Source organism: Ceratotherium simum, chromosome 27 (genome assembly GCF_057802395.1).
Source record: "Ceratotherium simum simum isolate JZ-2026a chromosome 27, ASM5780239v1, whole genome shotgun sequence".
Taxonomy (NCBI): domain Eukaryota; kingdom Metazoa; phylum Chordata; class Mammalia; order Perissodactyla; family Rhinocerotidae; genus Ceratotherium; species Ceratotherium simum.
In genome coordinates, this window is record NC_141926.1 from 19,404,536 (window position 1) to 19,426,912 (window position 22,377).

At 38.1% G+C, this 22,377-nt stretch overlaps 1 protein-coding gene across 2 annotated transcripts in view; it reads right to left on the bottom strand.

The window, feature by feature from the left end:
* The window catches only part of GABPA (GA binding protein transcription factor subunit alpha), a 37,196-nt gene that overhangs the window by 14,540 nt on the left and 279 nt on the right, over positions 1-22,377 (bottom strand). The window contains exons 1-5 of one of the 2 annotated variants that reach the window (XM_004429507.3): positions 21,993-22,336; positions 16,525-16,627; positions 12,265-12,409; positions 9,016-9,100; positions 6,487-6,732 (exon numbers count right to left, since the gene is read on the bottom strand). In XM_004429507.3, the coding sequence (XP_004429564.1) occupies positions 6,487-6,732; positions 9,016-9,100; positions 12,265-12,409; positions 16,525-16,601 (553 nt within the window). In that variant the 5' untranslated portion in view covers positions 16,602-16,627; positions 21,993-22,336. Of the gene's footprint in view, positions 1-6,486; positions 6,733-9,015; positions 9,101-12,264; positions 12,410-16,524; positions 16,628-21,992; positions 22,337-22,377 lie in introns of those variants that run through there. The other variant, XM_004429506.3, reaches the window with a different exon arrangement.

Here is a 22,377-nt window from a genome sequence, read left to right on the forward strand (position 1 = left end):
AATAAATAAAATTATAAATTTACAGTTAACATAATACACACACGTAGATAAGATTCAGACAGCCCCCCCCACGAGTGAAGTAAAAAAACTCATTATATGAAGTAAAAAGATTTTTATGCTATATTTTATCCTCAGCTTCTTTTCAATTTCTTAGTCTAAATTTTTGATGGATTCACTTGGTTCTGTATCAGTTCGTCTGGAATTTTATCAAGAAAAACAAAATGCAAAATTGCTCTGCAGTGCGCCAAATGGAAAATATGTGATTACCCTGAAGAGAACAAAGTAAATTATCCAAGTTTAAAAAGTTATTTTGTAGCAGTGTTACGATTTGTTGCATTGAAAAAAAAATATAAGGGGTTTCTGGGTTGCTAAACTCATTCTCCAAAATGTGAAAAATATACTCTCTCCTCCTTTTTGCTTCTTGTAAAAAGCTGGTTGCTCCTGCATTTACCCTCACGGTGGCACTTACAACACAACATGCTAACTGCCTATTTACTTAGCTCATAAAACATTAAGCTCCTAAAGCTGGGGAATGACAGAAACGGATGGGAAATTTCAACTAACTTTTGAAGACAATAGTAGAGTGAATATCAAATAGCACAGGAGAAGCTATGACCTAAAATGTTTACCAAGGAGGATACCAATAAGAAGTGAGAGTGTCCCTGCCTGCAGACCCTCCTTAGTGGCTCAGGTGGTGGTGGTTCCAGGTAGCATGAGAGGCTTAGGTGGAAAATGAAGTGACTGATTTCAAGTATACGGTATGGTGAGAACCTCCAGGCTCCAGGGCCTCTCCCTCATCCTCAGGAGCCAAGTGAATAGAAGCATCCCTACGCCTTAGGGGACACCAAGAACACTTCAGATCAGGGAGAGACATGAAGTAGACATTGGGAGAACAGAGCCCAGTAATAAAAGTCTACAAACTGAAGAGTGAGACCCTCTCCACCTCCTCCCCCTCCACGTCCCTGTCCACCTCCAGAACGCAGCATTCACATACACATCAACCCTGAATCCTCACCCCAACCTTCCACTCCTGACAGGTGTTCGGTCAATTCTTCAGAGAAGTTGAAGAGTCTCAGGAAAAAGATCTATATATATACACTGACACTTGAACATCTTTTAATGAATTGACCAATACCCCATTTCACCAGTGTATAGTCAACAAACTCCTTCCAGAACGTCAAACTAATTATAATTAGCTTTAAAGTTATTTGCTCTTAAATATGGACAGACGGTCAAGAATAATCAGATATTTGAGAAAACTAAAAACAAACCATTAAACAAACAAAAATAAACAGGAAAACAAAACCTGGAGGAAGAAAAATAATGCAATAACAAATTGATAATCAACATACTCGGAGAAGAGAAAATATGATATCCATAAGATCAGAATGCCATGGAAAAGAAACAACCAAAAATAAAGAACCGCTGTAAATTGAAAATAAAAATCAGATAGGTTGTAATATAAAGACAAGAAAATTTGGCAAAAGTAGCACAAACAGATACAGAGATGAAAAACAGGAAAGAAAGGAAAAAAGACGTAGAGGATCAACCGAGGAGATTCAACAGGAGTTCCAGAAGAACAGAGAAACACAGACGTAATTAACAAAACAATAACAAGAAAATTTCCCAGAACTGAAGGCTACAACTGTCTAGATCAGCACTGTCCAAAAGAAATATAATACAGGCCAATATGTAATTTTTAAAGTTTCTAATAGCTACATTAAAAAAGTAAACAGAGATGAAATTCATTTTAATAATAATTTCATTTAACTTAATACATTGAATGTTATCATGTCAACATGTAATCAATATAAAACACTGAAAGATTTTACATTTTTCTCTTTATGAACTGGGTATTTTACACTTACAGCACATCTCAATCCAAACCACGCACATTTCAAGTGCTCACACGGGACTCCTGCCTACTGCATTGGGCATGCAGGGCTAGACTGAAATGCTACACAAGAAACCATAAATCCAGAGTAAAGGAAAAAGATCCACACTGCCACTAAACCAAGATAAAGACCAGAGATAAAAAGAAGATCCTAACAGCTTCCAGAAAGAGAAAAATAGGATATACAAAGGAACCAGAATCAGAATGTCCCCTGAACTTCTCACACTATAACAAAATGGAACAGGGTCATCAAAATTTTGAGGAAATTGTTAAAGTTAATTTTTATACCCAAACTACCAATCAGAGAGAGCAGAATAAAGATAATTTCAGATATGTAAAGTGTCCCTCCTACCGGAAAAGAGAAAAAAAAAATTTATTTCCTAGCTGCCCTTTCTTAAGAAACCTATAAGACAGAATGAGAGAACAATGAGTAAATGAGAATAAAACTGAGAAAAAAGAAACTACGAGATCCAGGAAAACAGCGGATCCAGCACTGTAGGGAAAGTCAAGGATGCCCTAGGATGACAGCTCTGCAGCAGATCTAGAAAAGATGCATTCCCGAGATATTTGAGAATTTGGGAAAAACTAACAACAGGCACAAAACAGACTGATGGAAACAGGAGAAAGTAAGTCTCAGCATACACTGAAATCTACACAACTAAAAAACAAGTCAAGAACTTCAGGAAAACTAAAAGTTGTATAAATGAAAGCATGGTCATATAAGACATAAATTCTCATAATGTACACAATGACTAATGATTTAAATAAAAGTTACGTAACAATATTAACAAAATGCGGGGAGATAAGGTTTTATTTTGTTTTCTAAGGGAGAGAAGTATAAGGGAACTAAACCTCATTACTGTAATAGGAAGTCAATAATGATTAAAAGCAGTAAAGCAAAAAGCGGCTGCTTTTGCGACTGGGGAACAGGACAGAAGAAAGGAAAATCATGTTAGATAACCACTGTTTTCCCTAAGACTTTCTTTAAACCAAACTTGAAAGATAAATAATAAATGACAGACCTTATCTATGGGGATGGGGAGAGCTATGGAACTGGATAGCTAGTTAGATAAAAATCAACTGTATCTGTAATACTTTATTTTTTGAGTATATAGTATTTCATTTTTTTGTGTGTGTGTGAACAAGTTCAGTGCTGAGCTAATATCTGTTGCCAATCTTCCTGTTTTTTTGCTGAGGAGGACTGGCCCTGGGCTAACATCCGTGCCCATTTTCCCCTACTTTATATGGGACGCTGCCACAGCATGGCCTGACAAGTGGTGCATCGGTCTGTGCCTGGGATCCGAACCCATGAATTCCGTGCCCCCAAAGCAGAGCGCACAAACTTAACCAGTATGACACTGGGCCAGCCCCGAGTATATAGTATTTCTAAACGTTGATATCTGACAACTCTGGGAGCCAAAAATATGAGTATGTGTTTCTTTTTGATTATTCAAACAACTGGAAGAAAAAATAAAAACAAACAATCTCAATATATCCATCTTTTCAATATTATTATTTGATAAAAGACAGGAATAAATATTTTTACTTTAATTTTACTTTTCGCCAGTTTTAACATTTCCTATAACTCATCTCTTTGACCAGATTTCTAACTACTAGAAATTCATTAATTTGAGTTTCGTCTACAGTTGTTTAATGTGAAATAGTAAGGAAAAAAATCTAAAACTGAAGGGATTATATATGTAATGTATAGTATATATGATGTATATACACTATATATGTATATGTAATGTATAGTATATATGATGTATATATACTATACATACTATATATACATGAAGAGCTGGCTCTAAGCAGTCAAGATATAAACTGATGTGTATAAAGTGAACTTGAAGGAATTTCCCAATGTGGATCAATATTCCAAAGAGATTTAAAGTAGCTATGCCAGTTAACCATATTTCAAAATTTTGCACAGAATTAAGCAATTAGCAAAATAATTACCTTAGGTGCAGAAACAGAAACCTGAAACGATAGTTTCCTAAGAAAACACTAATCGTTTCTAAAATTTTCTATTAGGTAACAACTTCATAACAAGAAATCACCAATGATTTTTAAAAAGCCTTCCTATACCTAAATAAATCTCAAATGTCCTGAAAGAGCTTCATTTTAAGTAAATAATATTCTTGGCAGGAACTCTAGTGAGAGTTCATAATCTTGCTATCTACAATTCATCTTTATATACTACTTTCCATAAAAGATTCTACTACTGAAGAATTCTTGTTGAAAGTATAGCAAACTCTATAAAACATTATGTCAAACATTTTTATGCTTCCTTCTTTCCTTCTCAGCATTTCCCCTCTCAAGAGATGACTCCCAACTTGCTGACAGTAAGGTCAAGTATACCATCCATACTAGCTCCCACACGTCAAAAATAAATAACTCAATATTTTCAACCATCTTATCTCTGAGAAATGGCTAGATCTCATCCTTTGAACTGGGCTAGTTTATCTTGTTATGCTCCAATTCACAACCCCTCTCCTTGCTTCTTGCGTCTCTCCTTCCTCTACTAGTTCCAGACCATTTATCTATAAATACACTTAGGTCACCACCAACTCTTGAAACGTCAATATTATTTTTTTTTAATTTTTATTTTTTTACTATCTTTTTTCTTTTTGTGAGGAAGATCAGCCCTGAGCTAACATCTGTTGCCAATCCTCCTCTTTTTGCTGAGGAAGACTGGCCCTGGGCTAACATCCGTGCCCATCTTCCTCCACTTTATACGGGACGCTGCCACAGCATGGCTTGACAAGCACTGTGTCGGTGCCTGCCTGGGATCCGAGCCCTGGGCCGCCGAAGCGGAGCGAGCGCACTTAACCGCTACGCCACCGGGCCGGCCCAAAACGTCAATATTATTTACTTATTCCCCCAGCCTCTTCCCACTTGCCCCTCAAAAAAGTTAAGACTAAATCTTTTCCATTTCTATAATGTCTGTTTCTTTCTTTTTTTTTTTTAATTAATTAATTTATTTTTCCCCCAAAGCCCCAGTAGATAGTTGTATGTCATAGTTGCACATCCTTCTAGTTGCTGCATGTGGGACGCGGCCTCAGCATGGCCGGACAAGCGGTGCGTCGGTGCGCACCCGGGATCCGAACCCGGGCCGCCAGCAGCAGAGCGCGCACACTTAACCGCTAAGCCAAGGGGCCGGCCCTATTTATTTCTTATAATTCAGCTTTGTCTCTCCAATTCTACACTTACCTTTATCTAAATCTACCAATGAGCCTCTGATCACCAAATTTAATAGACACTACTCAGTCGGCATTCTTTGACTTTCTCAGAAGCATCAAGACTTTTGACTATCTAAAACTCTCTCTCAATTTCAGTGATAACTATATACAATTCTTATTTTCCTTTTATCCAGCTATTCCACGTCTTCCTTCCTTTTCCTCAACCCTAAATGTTGACAAGGTCCAGAAACCAGTCTTTAATGCCGTATTCTTTTCCATTTTCTCTCTCTCCACCTTTATAGCTTCAATATAAATTCAACGTGACTGAGTCCCAGATAACATCTTTATCTCCAGTCCAAATCTTGTGCACCTGAAACTACTTTCTGGTTACCTCCAGATAAATATGTACTATTACTTCAAAATCAAGTACTATCAATACCTTCCCTTGAAAAATCTTCCCAGTACCAGACCTTCCTACCTCCCCCACTAAGCTGAGGAAGGCACCCTGTGCACCATCGAAAGCCCAGCATTTAACATGGTGCCTGGCATCTGAAGTTCACGAAATATGTAATGAAGATGTGATTAATTCTCATCAATATTATTCTTGTTCTAGTCACCCAAGCTTGAGACATTAGATCAATACTTGAATCTCCCCTCTCTACCCTCACACAATCCATCAATCAGTTGCTCAGTCCTATCACTGTTTTGATCCATTTCCTTTCTACTCCCACAGAAATCACCCAGTTGACTAACCTAGACATTATCTCCTCGTCACACCTAAACTACAATAATATGCTCGTTTTCCCTTCACTCAATCTGTACCCGCTCCAACTTATGCCATACACCACTGCCATGTTCATTTTCAGTTATCACTTCCATCAACCCAAAACAGTTCTACAATGCTACAGAATGACTCCTTACCCGCTAAATCTTCTCACTACTCATGCATACTCCCACTTCTCGGCTTTGCACGTACATTTCCTGTCTGGAATGTGCTTCTCTGTCCAGCAGTTTCTTTGTCTACAACAAACCCTTTTCCAATTTTCCCCCAAGCCACCATGATCCCTTTGAGATTCTAATAGCATATTTCCTGTATACCAGTTACCGACAACTTAAAAACATGTTACCTTTATGGCAATTATCTCTTTTCATCTCTCTTCTCTCTCTCCAACTACACTGTGAACACCCTAAGGGCATAAATTTTTTTTTTCTTTGTATTCCCAGCACCTAGGACAGTGTTTGTCCATCATGTGTTAAAAGTCCAAAAGGAAAAAAAGAAAAATTCAGAAAATCAACATCCTTCCTAACAATTTTACGTTTAAAATAGACTACACTTACTCACCCTAGTTTCTTCTATGTCATGCTTAATTCTTATTATTCTACCTAACATGTAATTATGTATTTTATTACCATAGGGTATCCCAAGGCGTTCTTGCTCTTTCCTATAACCTTCCAGTGCAGCAGCCCATCTTGTCACTTGTTCTGAGGTTTCATCTGAAATCGTTGTAATGTGCTTTGTGCCATCAAGAGTTATCACTTGAGCTTCCTCAACAAGATGTGCCTCTGCTTCAGCATGGTGGGCATCTGGATCAATAACTACTTCAACTGTTTCCGCAGGTTTAACAATTTCAAGGATGTTTAGCTTTGGTTCAATTCCTTAACAGCAAAAAAAAAAAAAAAGTAAATCTAAACGAAAACATGAAAGTCACTAACAAATAAAATTTAGCTTAGTTTCTGTTCTCAAATGCAAGAGCAAAACTCCGTTTTAAATATTTTTAGCAATATGTCTAGAGAATTTAAGACATTCCCACTAAATGATACAAACAACAATCCAATAGAACTTTGGCAGATGAGATAATAGTATTGTACCAATATTAATTTCCTGATTTTGATAATTGTACTGTGGTCATATAGAAGAATTCTTGGTTTTAGAAAACACAAACACTGATATCTTTAGGGATAGAAGGGGATCATGTCTGCAACTTATTCTTAAACAGGTCAAAAAAAATAATATGGGGGTAAGGGAGAGAGGGATTAAAGCAAATGTAACAAAAGTTAACATTTGGGGAATCCGGGTAAAGGATATCCAGAAATTCTTTCACTATTCTTGCAACTTTTCTATTAAGTCTAAAATAATTTAAAAACAATAGCCCCTCCCCCAGTAACCCCCACCTACAAACATTAGGAAAAAAAAGTACCAGTATGGAGAGTATGAGTAGCTACCCACCTTGAGAATTTTAAAAAGTCCTTCTAAGCAAATTAAAATTATTTACTGACTGCTTTTCTTCTTAAAGGACAAAGTACATGTTTTAAAAATAAATAGACACTGAGTTCGTTAAATTAAATTCACATCATTAAATTCTAATTTTCATTTTTAATTGAATGAACAAAAATCCAAATCCTCAAGATATTCAAAATAGAATAAACTAGCCCTTTATGAAATAATCTCAGATACTTCTGTTAAAATGACAGCAAGAAACTATCATAACACTTAACAGCTACTGTTTGCTCACTGATTCTATTACAGTCTATATCAAAATTTTATCAAAGTCCATTTGAAAGAAAAAACAAAAGTCAACTTCAATCTCCCATGAAAAGCAGTATTAAAAGAAAATGTACTGCTATCATTCATTAGGTGGTGTAAACAGAAGTCACTTTTTTCAAATACACATGAGAAAAAAAATTAGTATTTTTGAAAAAAATATTTTCCTAAGATATATTCCCTAATCCCCCATTGAAATTTCATCAAGTCATTTCTTCTTAAACACACTTGCATTGAGAGGTCAGTAGGCTTTTAAAGATAAAAACAAAGATTTTCTTTCTTATTCCCAACAATAGTCAATCCTGGGGAAATTAAGGATCAAAAGTAGATAACTACCATTTTCATAGTCTGAAGAAAACTTCAGTTTGTGAAACAATTGTAAGTGATATAATACGTTTAGTGATTAAAATTAGTCTAACTCTGGTTAGAAAGTCCAACAAGCCACATTGAAAAAAACTAAAATTCAAACACCAAAAATGGTTTCCTAATTTTCTTTCTAACTTGTATACTTACATAAGACTAGTAAAATACCGTGATGGATACGGCTGACTGGGTCATTCAACATCCTTTGCAAATTCCTTTCTCTGTGCTAAACTGTAGACTGGAATTCCTTGCAGCTAGGGTTCCAGATATGGTTTAGGCTCTAGAATCACTGGCATGAGCCTTTTATTTGGAAATGAATTAAGAGGGGACAAGCAGGCACATGGCATTCATTTTTTGGCTACTGTGGATCACTGAAAAGGTAACATGGTTCCAAGCTGACAGCTACAGTGGTGGCTTTCAGATTAGGCAGTTACCAGATCATGGCAGGGAAGCAGCTTCCTTGGCAATCCAGTTCCGAAGTGTGGCCGAGGCATTCTTAGAAAGTCAACTAGAATCTGTTCTTCCAGCCCTCTCTGTGATCCTGTTATTTACTACCCTGTAGTATACCCCCTTCCTGATTAAACTACATACAATGTGTTATACTATCCACTTCACCCTTGCAGATAAAATAATTAAATCAAAAGTATATTGGGCTGGCCTGGTGGTGCAAGCGGTTGGGTGCGTGAGCTCCGCTGCAGCAGCCCGGGCTTTGCCAATTTGGATCCCGGGCGTGCACCAAGGCACCGCTTGGCAAGCCATGCTGTGGCTGCGTCCCATATAAAGTGCAGGAAGATGCGCACAGATGTTAGCCCAGGGCCAGTCTTTCTCAGCAAAAAAAAAAAAAAAAAAAAAAAAAGAGGAGGATTGGCAGATGTTAGCACAGGGCTGATCTCCTCACAAAAAAAAAGTATAAATATTTGGGTATAACATCACATTCAGTAATTTAGACAACCATCTAAAACTTATAAAATTGAATTTCCATATTATAAAAACATGAGCTAAACTTTTAAATAACTACACTAAAAGTAACTTACCTTGGTAAGAAATTACCTGTACGCTAAGCTGTACAGTTCCATCTGTCTTTACTCCTTGATCAAATAAACTTCGTTCTGGATCCAGCTAAACATGCATAAAATGAATAAGATTATTTTAGCTCAATCATCTGATTTAATAAAAATGGATGTACCAAACACGACTTAATTATGGAGGCATACTAATTAAATTATAAGAACACATGTAATCACCCAAGTTGTCATATCATTTAATTCTTTGCCAAAACTGAAAATATTTTAACCACTGTGGTAGTAATTAAGGACAACATATACAACGGAATTTTTTTAAGTAGTGGTTTTCCCTAGCTCTGGAGTCTAATTTAGGATTTTAAATAATACCAAAAGGCAATTGTTTATTCTGTAAAAGTATTTAAAGCAGAAGATAATGCAATTTATCTGTCATGAATAAGCAAGGGTGTTTAATTAGTGAAGACAATTTATATAAATTTATTACGGTAATTCTTGACATATCTCCCTTGTAATCAATGATACACACTGAAGATCAGGGTTAACTTTAACTCTCTGATCACAAAGTTAATAAAGTTAAGGGACTTATGACCTTACTACCTGACCTAACTATGAATATCTTTAATCATAATTCTATACCCTTTCCATATCAGGGCTTTACTCCTTCATGTCTCCTTGCAGTGAATGCATTTCACACAATGGCAAATGGATGACAAAAAGTAATTCTGATTTCCAGACATTTTCTGTCACCAGTTTAAAGATAGGCTTCCATTGCAATTATCTTGAATAATGTATCTCTCTCTGTGTCTGCCTATCATACAGCTGGAGGTACAAAGCTCCTCCCACTCTCATTCCCAAGAATTTAGTCAGTACTGTAGTCATGGTACAAACACATTTTCTATTACTAAAAATGTCGTACTTATAAAGCCTAAAATCTTAAGTGACCATGCATCTAACTTAAACAGGGACAAGACAAACTGTGTAACCCTGCAGACAGACAGGTCAAACACGGCACTTTCACTCATTAATATAACAGTCTCTGCCTGACACGTTGTTAAAAATTCTCCTATTATCAAGATTTCTCCTCTCTAGTAGACACTGGTTTTATCCACCAGAAGCTACGGTAGGCGTATTTCTGAAAGTGAGCTCTCAGGTACTGAGTACACCAGCTAGTTCAGTAAGAGCCGGCACAAGGACAAAAGTCAAGCATGGTATTTGATCCTGCGTCATAATCCTCAAAGAACTGCACTCAGTTGTTGTTCCATCAGCTTTCAAGTCTGCATTCATCTGAAAATGCAACAGCATTACCACAAGAAGCAAGCATTCTGACTCCAAATGTATATTTGCATTAACTGACATGGAGAACAGAAGTTGCTAGCCTTATATCCTTTTTGAGGAGAGGAAGGCAGACAGGGAGGAATGCAAAATGCCTTAGATACAAGACTAGCTCTGAATTCCATGCTATGAATTATGCATAATTCCATTTATTCAACTAATGTTTACTGAGAACCTAGGATAGGTCGGGTACTTTGCAGGTCATCTTTCATTTTGGCTTTCATTTGTATTACAAAAGAAGCAACAAATGTTACCGCTGAAAGATAAGTAAGACATCAAGTCCAGATTCCCCTTTATTTTACATATGAGAAAAATCAGGTAAAGTCCAGGGACACTCAGTTATTGAATACCGTACAAACTTTCTTAAAAGTCTGCCTCAAACAAGTGAAGAGTTTTGGAGTTACACAGGCCTGGGTTCAAATTCCAATGCACCCTTTTGTAGCTATGCATTGGGCAAATTAAAATCTTTAAATCTCAGTTTCTACATCTGCAGAAAGTGATCAGAATATGTTTACTCAAAGACTGATGTGAAGATTAAATGAGATAATTTGGGAGTGTTCAGCAATTGTTTTTTCATTCAATGTAAACTGCCCATATAGCTCTAGTTTACCAATTTTTAATGGCTGCCTTGAATTTCAATCTATAGAATTTATTTAATTCCCTGTTTTTGGAACATTTGAGTTATTTTCAGTTTCTGCACAATCATGCAACGAACATCTGAGACGTACACCTTTGCTCACCCAGGAGACCATTTCTGTAAGAATAATTCATTGAGGTGGAACTGATGGGTATTTCACATTCAACATTAACAGATACTACATGCTAGATTACCTTCCAAAAGGACTGTGCTTAATTTATCCTCTCACTGTTGAGAGAAGAAAAACCTCCAATCCTAAAATGATAATAGTACTAGACCTACCTACATTCTCTAGTTTTAGAAGAGCAATTCCCTCCCACCCCCAACATTTACTAGACTTATTGAAAGGAAAAGACAAAAGTATGGTAAATGGCAGCTAAAATGCACAAATTTCATTAAAACATTTCCACTTATTCTGCATCAAAATCTTATTTAAAAATAGTTGACATGATGATTTGAATTTTTAAAAAACTAAGGCCAAAGTTCTATAATATATGGAATAGCTATCATAAGGCAGGGAGGGGGAGAAGTAAAGAATAAAACAAGCCAAACAATTCAAAAGATGACATAATACACATTAGTATAAGTTAGTATTAAAAAACAGTATAAAACTCTAGTACCCAACTCAGATGTTCAAGGAAGGTCAGGAGAACTATTTGAGTAATCCTATCTAGGCTACTACCCTATAGACATAAAAATACTACCTTTCTTGAAAGAATACCATAAAACATGACTATAAACATGCTGCAAACATAATATATTGTTATAGTATTATCACAGGTAAAATCCTATTGCAATAAACTCCAAGAAATATATACATTGGTATTTAAATTCTTATCCAAAATTTACTGTTGGAGCGAATAAAAATGGAAAGGAATATAAAAATCATTTGGTCAAATTATCTCTTTTTAAAGATGAGGAAACTGATGCACAAAGAAGTTAAAAACCAGTTAGAAACGGTGCGAGGACACACTTCTTCAGCTTCCAAGGTCAACGTGCTTCCCACTACTCTATGTCTAAGCTCTGACTCAAATTTATTTAAACTTCTCATTTTATATTTGTGAAAGTAAAAAGATCAATGTTTGATTTAATATTCAATCTTTTAAATATAATTTTAAATAGAGAAAATTTTGCTGAAAGAATTCTTTTTATTTCTAAATGCCTAAATTTTATAATAAAACAGGTCAAATCTACTTATTGAGATAAAGGCTATAGCTATAGAGACAAAGGCCAACAAAAAAATCTTTTTAACATAGACTTAAATGCTGAAATATAAGTTAAAAAAAAATTACCTGAATATCTTGCAGGCAAATTTCATGAGCATCCAAAGAACACTGTAGTCTTGGTTCTAGTAGTTTCTTTAAATTGCCTATTGGCTCATTGATGTCTATGGCCTGGCTTACACATTCAGCTGGGGCGTAGGTTTGTTCTACAATGCTAAATGTTAAAGGACATAATGGTTAACAATTACATTTTTACCCTGTACATTAAAGTTAACAATATGCTCAAAACAAAATTCAATACTAAAACACATTTCTGGTCTTTGAAATTCCTTTTCTGCAGAGATACCGCTCATAGTGGTAGTCTCATCACCAACTAGTGTTGCCAAACTGAATACTGAATTGCACAGGGAAATGCTAGCCTGAAATTTAAAGAACCCTTGCAAATATACCTCATTATCTATATATGTATGTACGTGTGTATGTACATATAAATACTGCATATAAAATACTTAAGGAGAAATGTTTGCATTTATGTTATATTTTCAAGCTACTTTTAAGAATTTTAGGCCCAGAAGGAAAGATAAAAAGGCTCCTCAAAATTTGTATGCCATCTCTACTAGTCAATTCCCGTTCTCAACATAAATACAATTTAATAAATGTAAATTATAAGATATCAAAATATAAGTTATACAAAATACTTCCCATTTAATTTAATCTGAAAACTACTGGTTAAAACCAACATAGCTCCACATCAAAAAAAAATTATAATCTTCCTTTAAAACTCTCCTAGTGCTCTTTTGCACTGTTATTTCCTACTCTGAGTTCTACGGAACCATAAGTTCCTTGAAGGTAAAATCTGTGGTAAGTAATTCTCCATACCTTTTAAAAAGTCCTTTTTTGGGGCCAAATAGAAGACAGACACCAAGTAACATCTGCTGAATTGGTAAATCTGGAACTCAACTAAGTTTCACTACATGTTTAATGTAAATATGATTTAAATCTCACCTGCAGTTGTCGAAAACAGTATGCATTTAAAAATTTGTCAAGTTCCATTTTCACTTAAATTCCAAGTATAATGCAATATATACATGATATTCAATAATGTAGTAGTCTAAATTCTTCCTGAAACTTTTAAAATTTATAAGATAAACCACTCATGATTAAAAACACAAGATTATTTTAAAATAATAGTAAACTATTATTATTATTAGTAGTAGTAGTTAAGGTAAAATAATTGGGTCTTTTGGCTAAGTAAGTAAGCATTTTTACCAAATTCGTCAGCTATAGCACAGTGGGCTATATTTTTCTTTTTTTCTAACAATGATTCTTTAAAAGTCAGATGCCATTTAAGACAGATTTTTAAAGATCTATTTTACATGACCTCAACATTTAAAACATTTTTTTTTTTTTTTTTTGGTGAGGAATATTAGCCCATAGGTAACATCTGTTGCCAATCTTCCCTTTTGCTGAGGAAGACTGGCCCTGGGCTAACATCCGTGCCCACCTTCCTCCACTTTATATGGGGACGCCGCGCCGCAGCACGGCTTGACAAGCAGTGCGTCTGTGCACGCCCGGGATCCGAACCTGCGAACCCCGGGCCGCTGAAGTGGAGTGCCTGACCCTAACCACTACACCACCAGGCCTGCCCCTTAAAACATTTTTTTATATTTGGTCGCCACCATTTAAACCTTGGGAGACTTCATACAAAAATCAGAATTACCAGGGGCCAGCCTGGTGGCGCAGGTGGTTAAGTGCGTGCGCTCCGCTGCGGCAGCCCGGGTTTCACTGGTTCAGATCCGGGGCGTGCACTGACGCACCGCTTGTCAAGCCGTGCTGTGGTGGTGTCCCACATAAAGTGGAGGAAGATGGGCAGGGGTGTTAGCCCAGGGGTAGTCTTTCTCAGTAAAATGAGGAGGATTGGCAGATGTTAGCTCAGGGCTGATCTTCCTCACACACACACACAAAAAAATCAGAATTACCAATTTCTCTTGAAAAAACGTGGATGATCTCACATCACTGGACCTAAATTCCTACTCAGCGACAATCTGTTACAGCTGGACAGCAATACCTGCTCCCTTTACACAGCTACTCTCCAGGTCAACAGGGTAACTACCAATCTCTTACACGAGACATATCAGCAAAGGTTTTCTGTAAGGGGCCAAACAGTAAAAACTTTAGGCTTTGCGGACCATTTGTGTGTATGTGTGTACATAAAAATAAATATATGCATGTCAGGTTCCAAGATGGCCTAAATGATCCTCACCTCCTAATATTTACACCCTTTTATAGTTTCCTCCCAAATTGTACCAAGGTTGGATTGTGTGACCAAAAGACTAAGGCACCGAAGAGATAACATCACTTCTTAGATTAGGTTATTTAAAGACACTGTGGCTTCCATTATGGTGAGCACTCTCTCTCAGGCCATTTGCTTTAGGGGAAGGCAGCTGCCATGCCATGAGTGGCCTACAGAGAAGCCTACGTGGTGAGGAAGTGAGTGGTCCTGCCTCCAGTCTCATGAGTGATATTGGAAGCTGATATGCAACCCCCAGTCAACTCTTCCAATGACAGCAACCCAGACTGACAGCTTAACTGCAAGCTCATGAATACCCTGAGCTGGAACCATCCAGTTAAACTACTTCCAGGTTCCTGACTCTCAGAAACTCTGTGCGATAACAAGTGTTGGATGTTTTAAACTGCTAAGTTTTGGGGTAATTTGTTATATACATACATACATAATGTATACACACACACATACATATATATATATGAAAATTAAGAGAGGCATGTAGTCTCTCTATTGTTTCTTCTGCTGGAGAAAAAAGCATAACCAAACACCTTGAAACGCTCCATTAAAAATTTAAGGCCTCTCAGGCAGTCACGTCAAGACATTTTAGACCTTTTCTGTCAGGAAAATGTTCCTGTGCCAGGGCATGGTGGCGGAGGACAGGACCGAGGACAACTAAATGGGGTTTGTCGTTTGAGCTAGAGCCAGACCGCTCCTCTGAGCAGAAGAGAAGGTGGCAGGAGTAACCACAGCATGAGGGCAGATCATCAACTGGCATAAAATCTCCATTATGCAAGACGAGTCAGTTCTAGAGATCTGTTGTACAACATTGTGTTAACACTATTGCATTGTACACTTACAAATTTTGCTGACGGTAGATCTCATGTTGTGTTCTTACCACAATAAAATTAAGGTCTTAAATCTCAGCTGCACTCTCAACACTCAGCATCTTGTTTAACCTTAGTAATCTTGTCCACTCCCACCACAGTTCTTCTAAACCTTTGTTACTCTACAGAAATTCTCTACAACTCTTTAGTCCCTTTTATTTTCAGCATATTATCTCATTTCCTGCTTTAGAGTAAAGGAGGACCATTGGCCATGACCTTCCTTAACCTTCTTCTTGATTCCCAAATCTCTACTTTTACCCACATCCTCTCCTTGGATTCTGAACTCATTACCACTGCCCTCCTTCCTTAATGGAGTAAGTAATATTCTATTACTATTCCAAGAACTAACACCTTTCACTACTCTATATGCTGAGTACAGTGCACATAATTACTCATATACCTGTTTGTCTCTTCAAATACAGTGTGGCCTCTAAAGGCCAGGTTACTGTCTCATTTACTCATATACTCCTGACAATTACTAGTTCATAGTAGTTACTCATAAATATTTGTTAAATTAGTTCAGGTTGTGAACTAAACTGTTTCTGAAATAAAAGTAACCAGCACTGACAAAAGGAAAAAAGAATCCAACAGGGAGGAGGGTGAACGGGGTAATAGGGCAGACGTGTACGGTGAAGGATGGTAATTAGTCTTTGGGTGGTGAACATGACGTAGTCTACACAGACACTGAAATATAATGATGTATGCTTGAAATTTATATAATGTTATAAACCAATGTTACCTCAATTAAAAAAAAGAATATTATGTTGGTGAAACAATTGGGGTTTACTAAATTATGGTAAAGATACCTTATGAAATATTTTATATAACCAATAATATGATTATAAAACTAAAAAAATAAATAAATAAAGTAAAATAAAATATCCAGCCAAAAAAGAATCCAACAGTGTCTTGGGGAAAAAAACATCACAATCAACTGCTTGATCATGATCAGCTATATTATCACTATCTTTAGTTTAAAACTATCTTTCCCTCCCAGCTACAAACCCATTACAAGTCAAAGGAAAAAATGAATACATTGTCCCCCAAAATGCTGAGATCAGTTGAATAAGAAAGGCCCCAAAAGAAGTTGGGCTTGATTCTTAATTTTAATTAGATGTGTTGATAATATAAAAAGCAGTAAATTCAGAAAACACCAACCTTTCTTCTGTGCACTCTGGTTTCTCTGTTCCATCAATCTCAATTTCTATCAGCTCCTCTGCTTCTCTTTTAGTCATGGTTGAAGTATTTCAAAAGCTCGGCCCTGCAAGAGTTAAATTTCAAGACATTTTGAAATTATCTGCATAAACAGAAATGCTACATAAGAAGTAGAGACCCAATTCAAATAAAAACAGAGGGTAAGTAGAAGAGAAGTAATCTTCACATATAAAAGAAAATCCACAAATGATATATTTTTTTTTTAATTTTATTTTATTTATTTATTTTTCCCCCCAAAGCCCCAGTAGATAGTTGTATGTCATAGCTGCACATCCTTCCAGTTGCTGTATGTGGGACGTGGCCTCAGCATGGCCAGAGAAGCGGTGCATCAGTGCGCACCCGGGATCCGAACCCAGGCCGCCAGCAGCGGAGCGCGCACACTTAACCGCTAAGCCACAGGTCCAGCCCCACAAATGATATTTATAAATGAATTTTTATTTAAGTGGTGTTTATCAGCCTGACCTGACTTCTTCATCATTCCATTGGATTTACTGGGATGTTTTCTGGCCCAATCTCAAGTCAATAATTAACTCAAGTTACTTCAAAGTCAAGTGAAAGGTATGTCAACTATATTACAGAAACTGTCTTAACAACAGATTTAAACCTGCAACTTAAAAATCAACATAAAGATGAACTACAACTGCTCAGCTAAAAGCTGCAGTTTATTAGCAGAATTTACTGCAAACCATTGTAGTGATAGTGATATAAATTAAAGTTAATCCTAGCTGCAATTTGTTACAAATCACATTATGTTATAAATGCTATATACTATTCTAAAACACCAAATTAAAGTAACAAAATCATTATAGATATGCACATTATTGCCCTGATTACACACTAGAATTTTTTATGATTTATTCAGACATAGTTTTATACATTTTAAACAAACCATTACTTCAGTTTTTAATTCTCTGATGTAAAGTCATTACCTTCTATATTTAACTACCACTGATTTTTGTACCACTGATACACTTTGTAGCATTTGTACAAAAATATTATAATTTAAAAAATGCTAAGTAATCCATAAAATCACTGCATATATTGGTATTTCTTTGTGGCCATTTCCAAGGTGTTAATGCTTTAAGTTCCGGGTTGTTACAGCCTCACTGTAGGTCAGTGAATTTGTCTTTGGACTCCATATATACTCTCAGTCCAGAGTAGAATTCTGTAAGTTTACTGCCACTTCTAAAAAAGCACTTATAAGTGCCTTTGACTCTGATTTATAAGGAATGGTCCTCTAAATTTGGTATTCTAATTCTTGCAAAGGAGTCTGTGCTCCCACTTACAAGATTTCACAAAATGAAGAAATTCATTCCTACTAATAATAACCATTACTTACTGAGTGCCAGGCAATGCATTCAAATGCTTTACACAAAACAACCTTATTTTGAGTCCACCCTCACATGAAAACTATCCAGAGGTTAGTGAGGCGAACTGCCTGTGGCTCCATGTAACACTTTAGGTGTGTCAATCGAAGAACACATTATTCCAGCTGAGGCTGAACCATGCCAGACAGGCTCTATGCATACGCTAGTACAACAGCTACCCCCATCACTCACCTGGAATACTGCAACAGCCTCCTCCTAAAACCTTTCCCTGTGTATGTGCCCTTGCCCCCCTACAGTCTATTCTCAGTCAATACAACAGCCAGTGTGATCCTTTCCGAAACTGAAGTTACATGACAGCCCTCATTTAAGAGATAACCAATCACAGCAAAATCTAAAGACTTCACAACAGCCAAGAGGCCCTACGTGATCTTACTCCCTATCTCCGCCTCATTATTGCTCTCACTCGCTCTTCTACACCTGCCTCCTTGCTCATCCTTGCATCTTCCTGCCCTGTGGCCTTTTCTCTTGCTGTTCAGTCTGCCTGGCACCTCCTTCCCGGATGCCATCTTGGCTGAATCCCTCACCTCTCTGAAGTCTCTGCTCAAGTCTCATTTTCTCGACGAAGTATACCTTGACCACCCCATTTAATTCCGTAATCTGCCTCCTCTTTACCCCTTTCTTTCTTCTTGTCTATAGCACTTGTCCTCTAACATACTATATCAGTAATTTACTATATTTATTGTCTTTCTTCCTCTGTTGGATCATCACCAAAGTGCGAAGACCAAAATTATTCAAAAGTGACCCCAGGAACTTAAGTTGGTTTGTCTGGACTAGGAACTTCCCTTAATCTTGAAGTGGAAGGGGTTTTACCATGTCTCAACTTCTCAAAGGACCAAAGTCTCTGTGATAGGCACCATAGTGATGCAGAACCTGTGAATACGCAAATTATACAGCAAAGGGGAATTAAGATTACTATTCAGCCGATCTTAAAATACAGAGTTTATCTTGGATTATCTAGGTGGGTCCAATAAAAATCACAAGGGTCCTTAAAAGTGGAAGAAGAAATCCGAAGAGATCTAGAGTGATTCAAAGGGAGAAGGACTTGACTGGCCAGCTAGGACTGGTTTTGAAGATGAAGGAAAGGAGCCACAAGCCAAGGAATGCAGGAAGCCCCTAGAAGCTAGAAAAAGAAAGGAAACAGATTCCGTCCTAGAGCCTCCAGAAGAAACACAGCTCTGCCAACAGCTCTGCCAACATCTGATTTTAGCTCAGAAAGACCCATTTCAGACTTCCAGCTTCAAAAACTGTATAATACTAAATTGGTGTTTTTAAGCCACTAAGTTGGTAGTAATTTGCTACAGTAGCACAAGGAAACGAATACAGGCTTCTTTCCCACTTTATAAAGTGGGAAATGCTGGGACTCTCCTCAGGTCCCAGCATCTCCATCTGCTGGGGAGCTGGTATTCTGACAACCTAGTCTATAAATAGCTAGCATCCAAAATCTAGACTGCCTGGTACAAAAATGGTCTGATTTTTCCCACATTATTAAGCTTGCTCTCACACCTCCCCTATAAGAAAATCATAAGTCACTCAAAATCATAAAAACTGTTCTGTACAGAAAAAAGTGAGAAACAGTATAAGGTTTCTCAGCACTCAGAATAAGGTTTTAACAGCACTTAAAAAGATCATTTAAGTTTTATTTTCAGGGCCTCCAAGGGGTTCTACTCCCATATCCATAACCAATTTTTTAAAAATGATTAGGAAACAAGTGAATTTTCTGAGAACTTTGGAAAAATAGAAAAGCATATGAGGAAGTAACCAGAGGCTGAGAAATGGCCCTAAAGGCTTATCAGCAGGGATATCTGTAGCTCTCTCAACATAAGCACTAAAACAGGGAGTTATTTAAAAGAAATTTAGGGGCCAGCACAGTGGTTAAGGTCACACGTTCCACTTCGGCGGCCTGGATCCCGGGCACAGACCTACATACCGCTTGTCAAGCCATGCTGTGGCGGTGACCCACATACCAAATAGAGGAAGACTGGCACAGATGCTAGCTCAGGGACAATCTTCCTCATCAAAAAAAAAAAAAAAGAAAGAAAGAAATTTATCATCTTGGGATGATAAATTTTGGGATTATCTTGGGATGATTTATCATCTTGGAAGATCTGCGATCTTCCCAAAGTCATAGATTAGTCCCTAGAACATGCTAAATAAAGAAAAAAATGAACCCTACATACTTTTGGAAAAAACCACATTACTCAGCTTCTGAGTTGATCTTTCTCTTTCTCTCTGTTCTCTAAATTTAGCCTAGAGAAGCAATGAAGAGATTTGGGAAATTGTCCAAAACTTTGATATCACTGCTCGAGTGGGTCTTAACTCTTTTTCTGGAATGAATTCCCCAGGATTCTACGTCAATACTTAAGAAAATGGAGAGAAGAACACTACCTGGAGCCTTTCTACCCAAGGGCTGCCCCCTGACATCCTGATTTCTCCCAGATTAAGTCTAACCTGGGGTCAGAATGCTTAGCAAAACGAATACAAACTAAACTTGAACTTAACTAAAAATTCCAGGCAAGGCTAGTAGTCTTTAAAATACAGTTATGTTTAACATTCTCTTTTGGAGCTACAGATAAATCTGAGGATTCTTCTTCTTCATTTAACACATTATTAGTTTACAGTTTAGGATAATTTTTCCCAATAAAGGACATTAAATGAATAAACGATAAATAAATATAAGTGTAATCTGGGAGTACCTGCCTGATCAACCACACATTTTTTCAAGCTAAAAGATACTTTTAAACACTTGAGAAAATTAAAAGACCTGTTTTTTAGATAAAGTCAATAGCTAAGAAAAAGTAAAGCACATGAATCTGTATGCATGTGCGTGTACACGTATAGAGAGAGAAAGCAAGTATAAAGAAAGGTTGGTGACTCCACTGGGTGAATAATTTCATTGTATTTTTTTTTCCAATTTTCTTGTAGACTTGAAGTTTTATAAATAAAAGTTGGAGGAAGGAGATTAAAGTCAACAGCTTTAATTTAGTATTCAGCCTCCACACGCTCTCATGACTCGCTTCAATTTAACATCTAACTCATCATTTTTTTTCTTACTTCTCATTACAAATGGTCCTGTATATGCAATCCAGGTAAAACTGACTTAAGTCCACCTACTGTCAGAATATGTCTAAAAAGAAATAAGCTTGGAAAGCCTGGATCAAACCCTGAGAGAGAGAAGTTATCCCTTAAAGTAGCTATGAAATAGCTGACCAGTTTCTTCCCAAGTTTAAGAAAGACACAGCACCTAAGAACGCTATCACTGCCCAATTCTTCACTTTGCTCAAGTGAACCCTTCTAAATCTCTGCTCCTCCCACGAGTCAGACCTCCTGCATTTCTAAATTACTCCTCATCATCTTGCAACGCAGTATTAGGCGTTGTCCTCCCTGCCGTTAACCTAATCAAGCTGGGATCCCTAAATACAAGCACGCACAAACGGCTTATCTTCCAGTACACAAAAACCTAAAACAGCTGACAAGCTACATTAACTCATCGTTTCCCCCTTGTCTTACTTCCTTTTTTTTAAAAGAAACCCAATGGACACCACAGACGCTAATAAATGGCTTTGATGCAACCGTGGGATAATTCTAGAAAGACAACTGAACTGGAAGTGAGAGCGATCGCTGAGTTGGCAAGGCGACTGGTTTTGCATCCTCCTCGGAAACCCCGGGGGTGTCAGGATCACATCCCGACCGCGGAGACTGCGGACCACGGCGGTGGGTCGAGGAGGGGACAGTAAGCGAAGGGCGCGGCGGGAGGCGACGCGAGCACCCCGGCCCCGGGGGCGCGCGGCTTCCAGCGCCCCGCGCCCCGCGCCCCTCCCCTCCGCTCCCCGCACTGCCTCCCCCGCCCCTCCCCACCCGGCTCCCTCAAGTCTCCACGAACGGAAATGGGAGTCACAGCGCCGGGGACCAGCGGAAACAAAACACAGAGGCGGCCGCGGGGGGGCCGCTGTGGGGCAGAAGGCCCCGGAACGAAGCCGGCCCGCGCGGGCCCGCGCTCCCCTCCTCCTCCGCGGCCGCACTCACCCGCTCCGGAATCGGCCCTGTTGCCCCGCCCGCGCTCCAGAGCCGGCTGGGAAAGGCGGCGGCGCGGGCTCCACGTGCAGCGCCTCTCCCGGTAAGACCTGCAGCTCCCGCGACTCGAAGTGTTGAGGCTCCTGGGCCCTTCCCGCGGAATCGGCGCTGAGAAACTCCAACCCCCCTCCCGCCTCCCAGGCACCCCTGGGTCCCGGACTACAACTCCCAGCAGGTTGCGCGAAACGAACGCCCGAGACAACGGAGGCTCGCGAGGCACAAGGGAGCACAACGCCCCAATCCGCTTTGTTTTACACTCTTGTCACTTTGCTTGCACCACCACACGCCTCAACAATCCCGAAGAACAGGACGCTGACTCGGGACGGGGTGGAGGTTT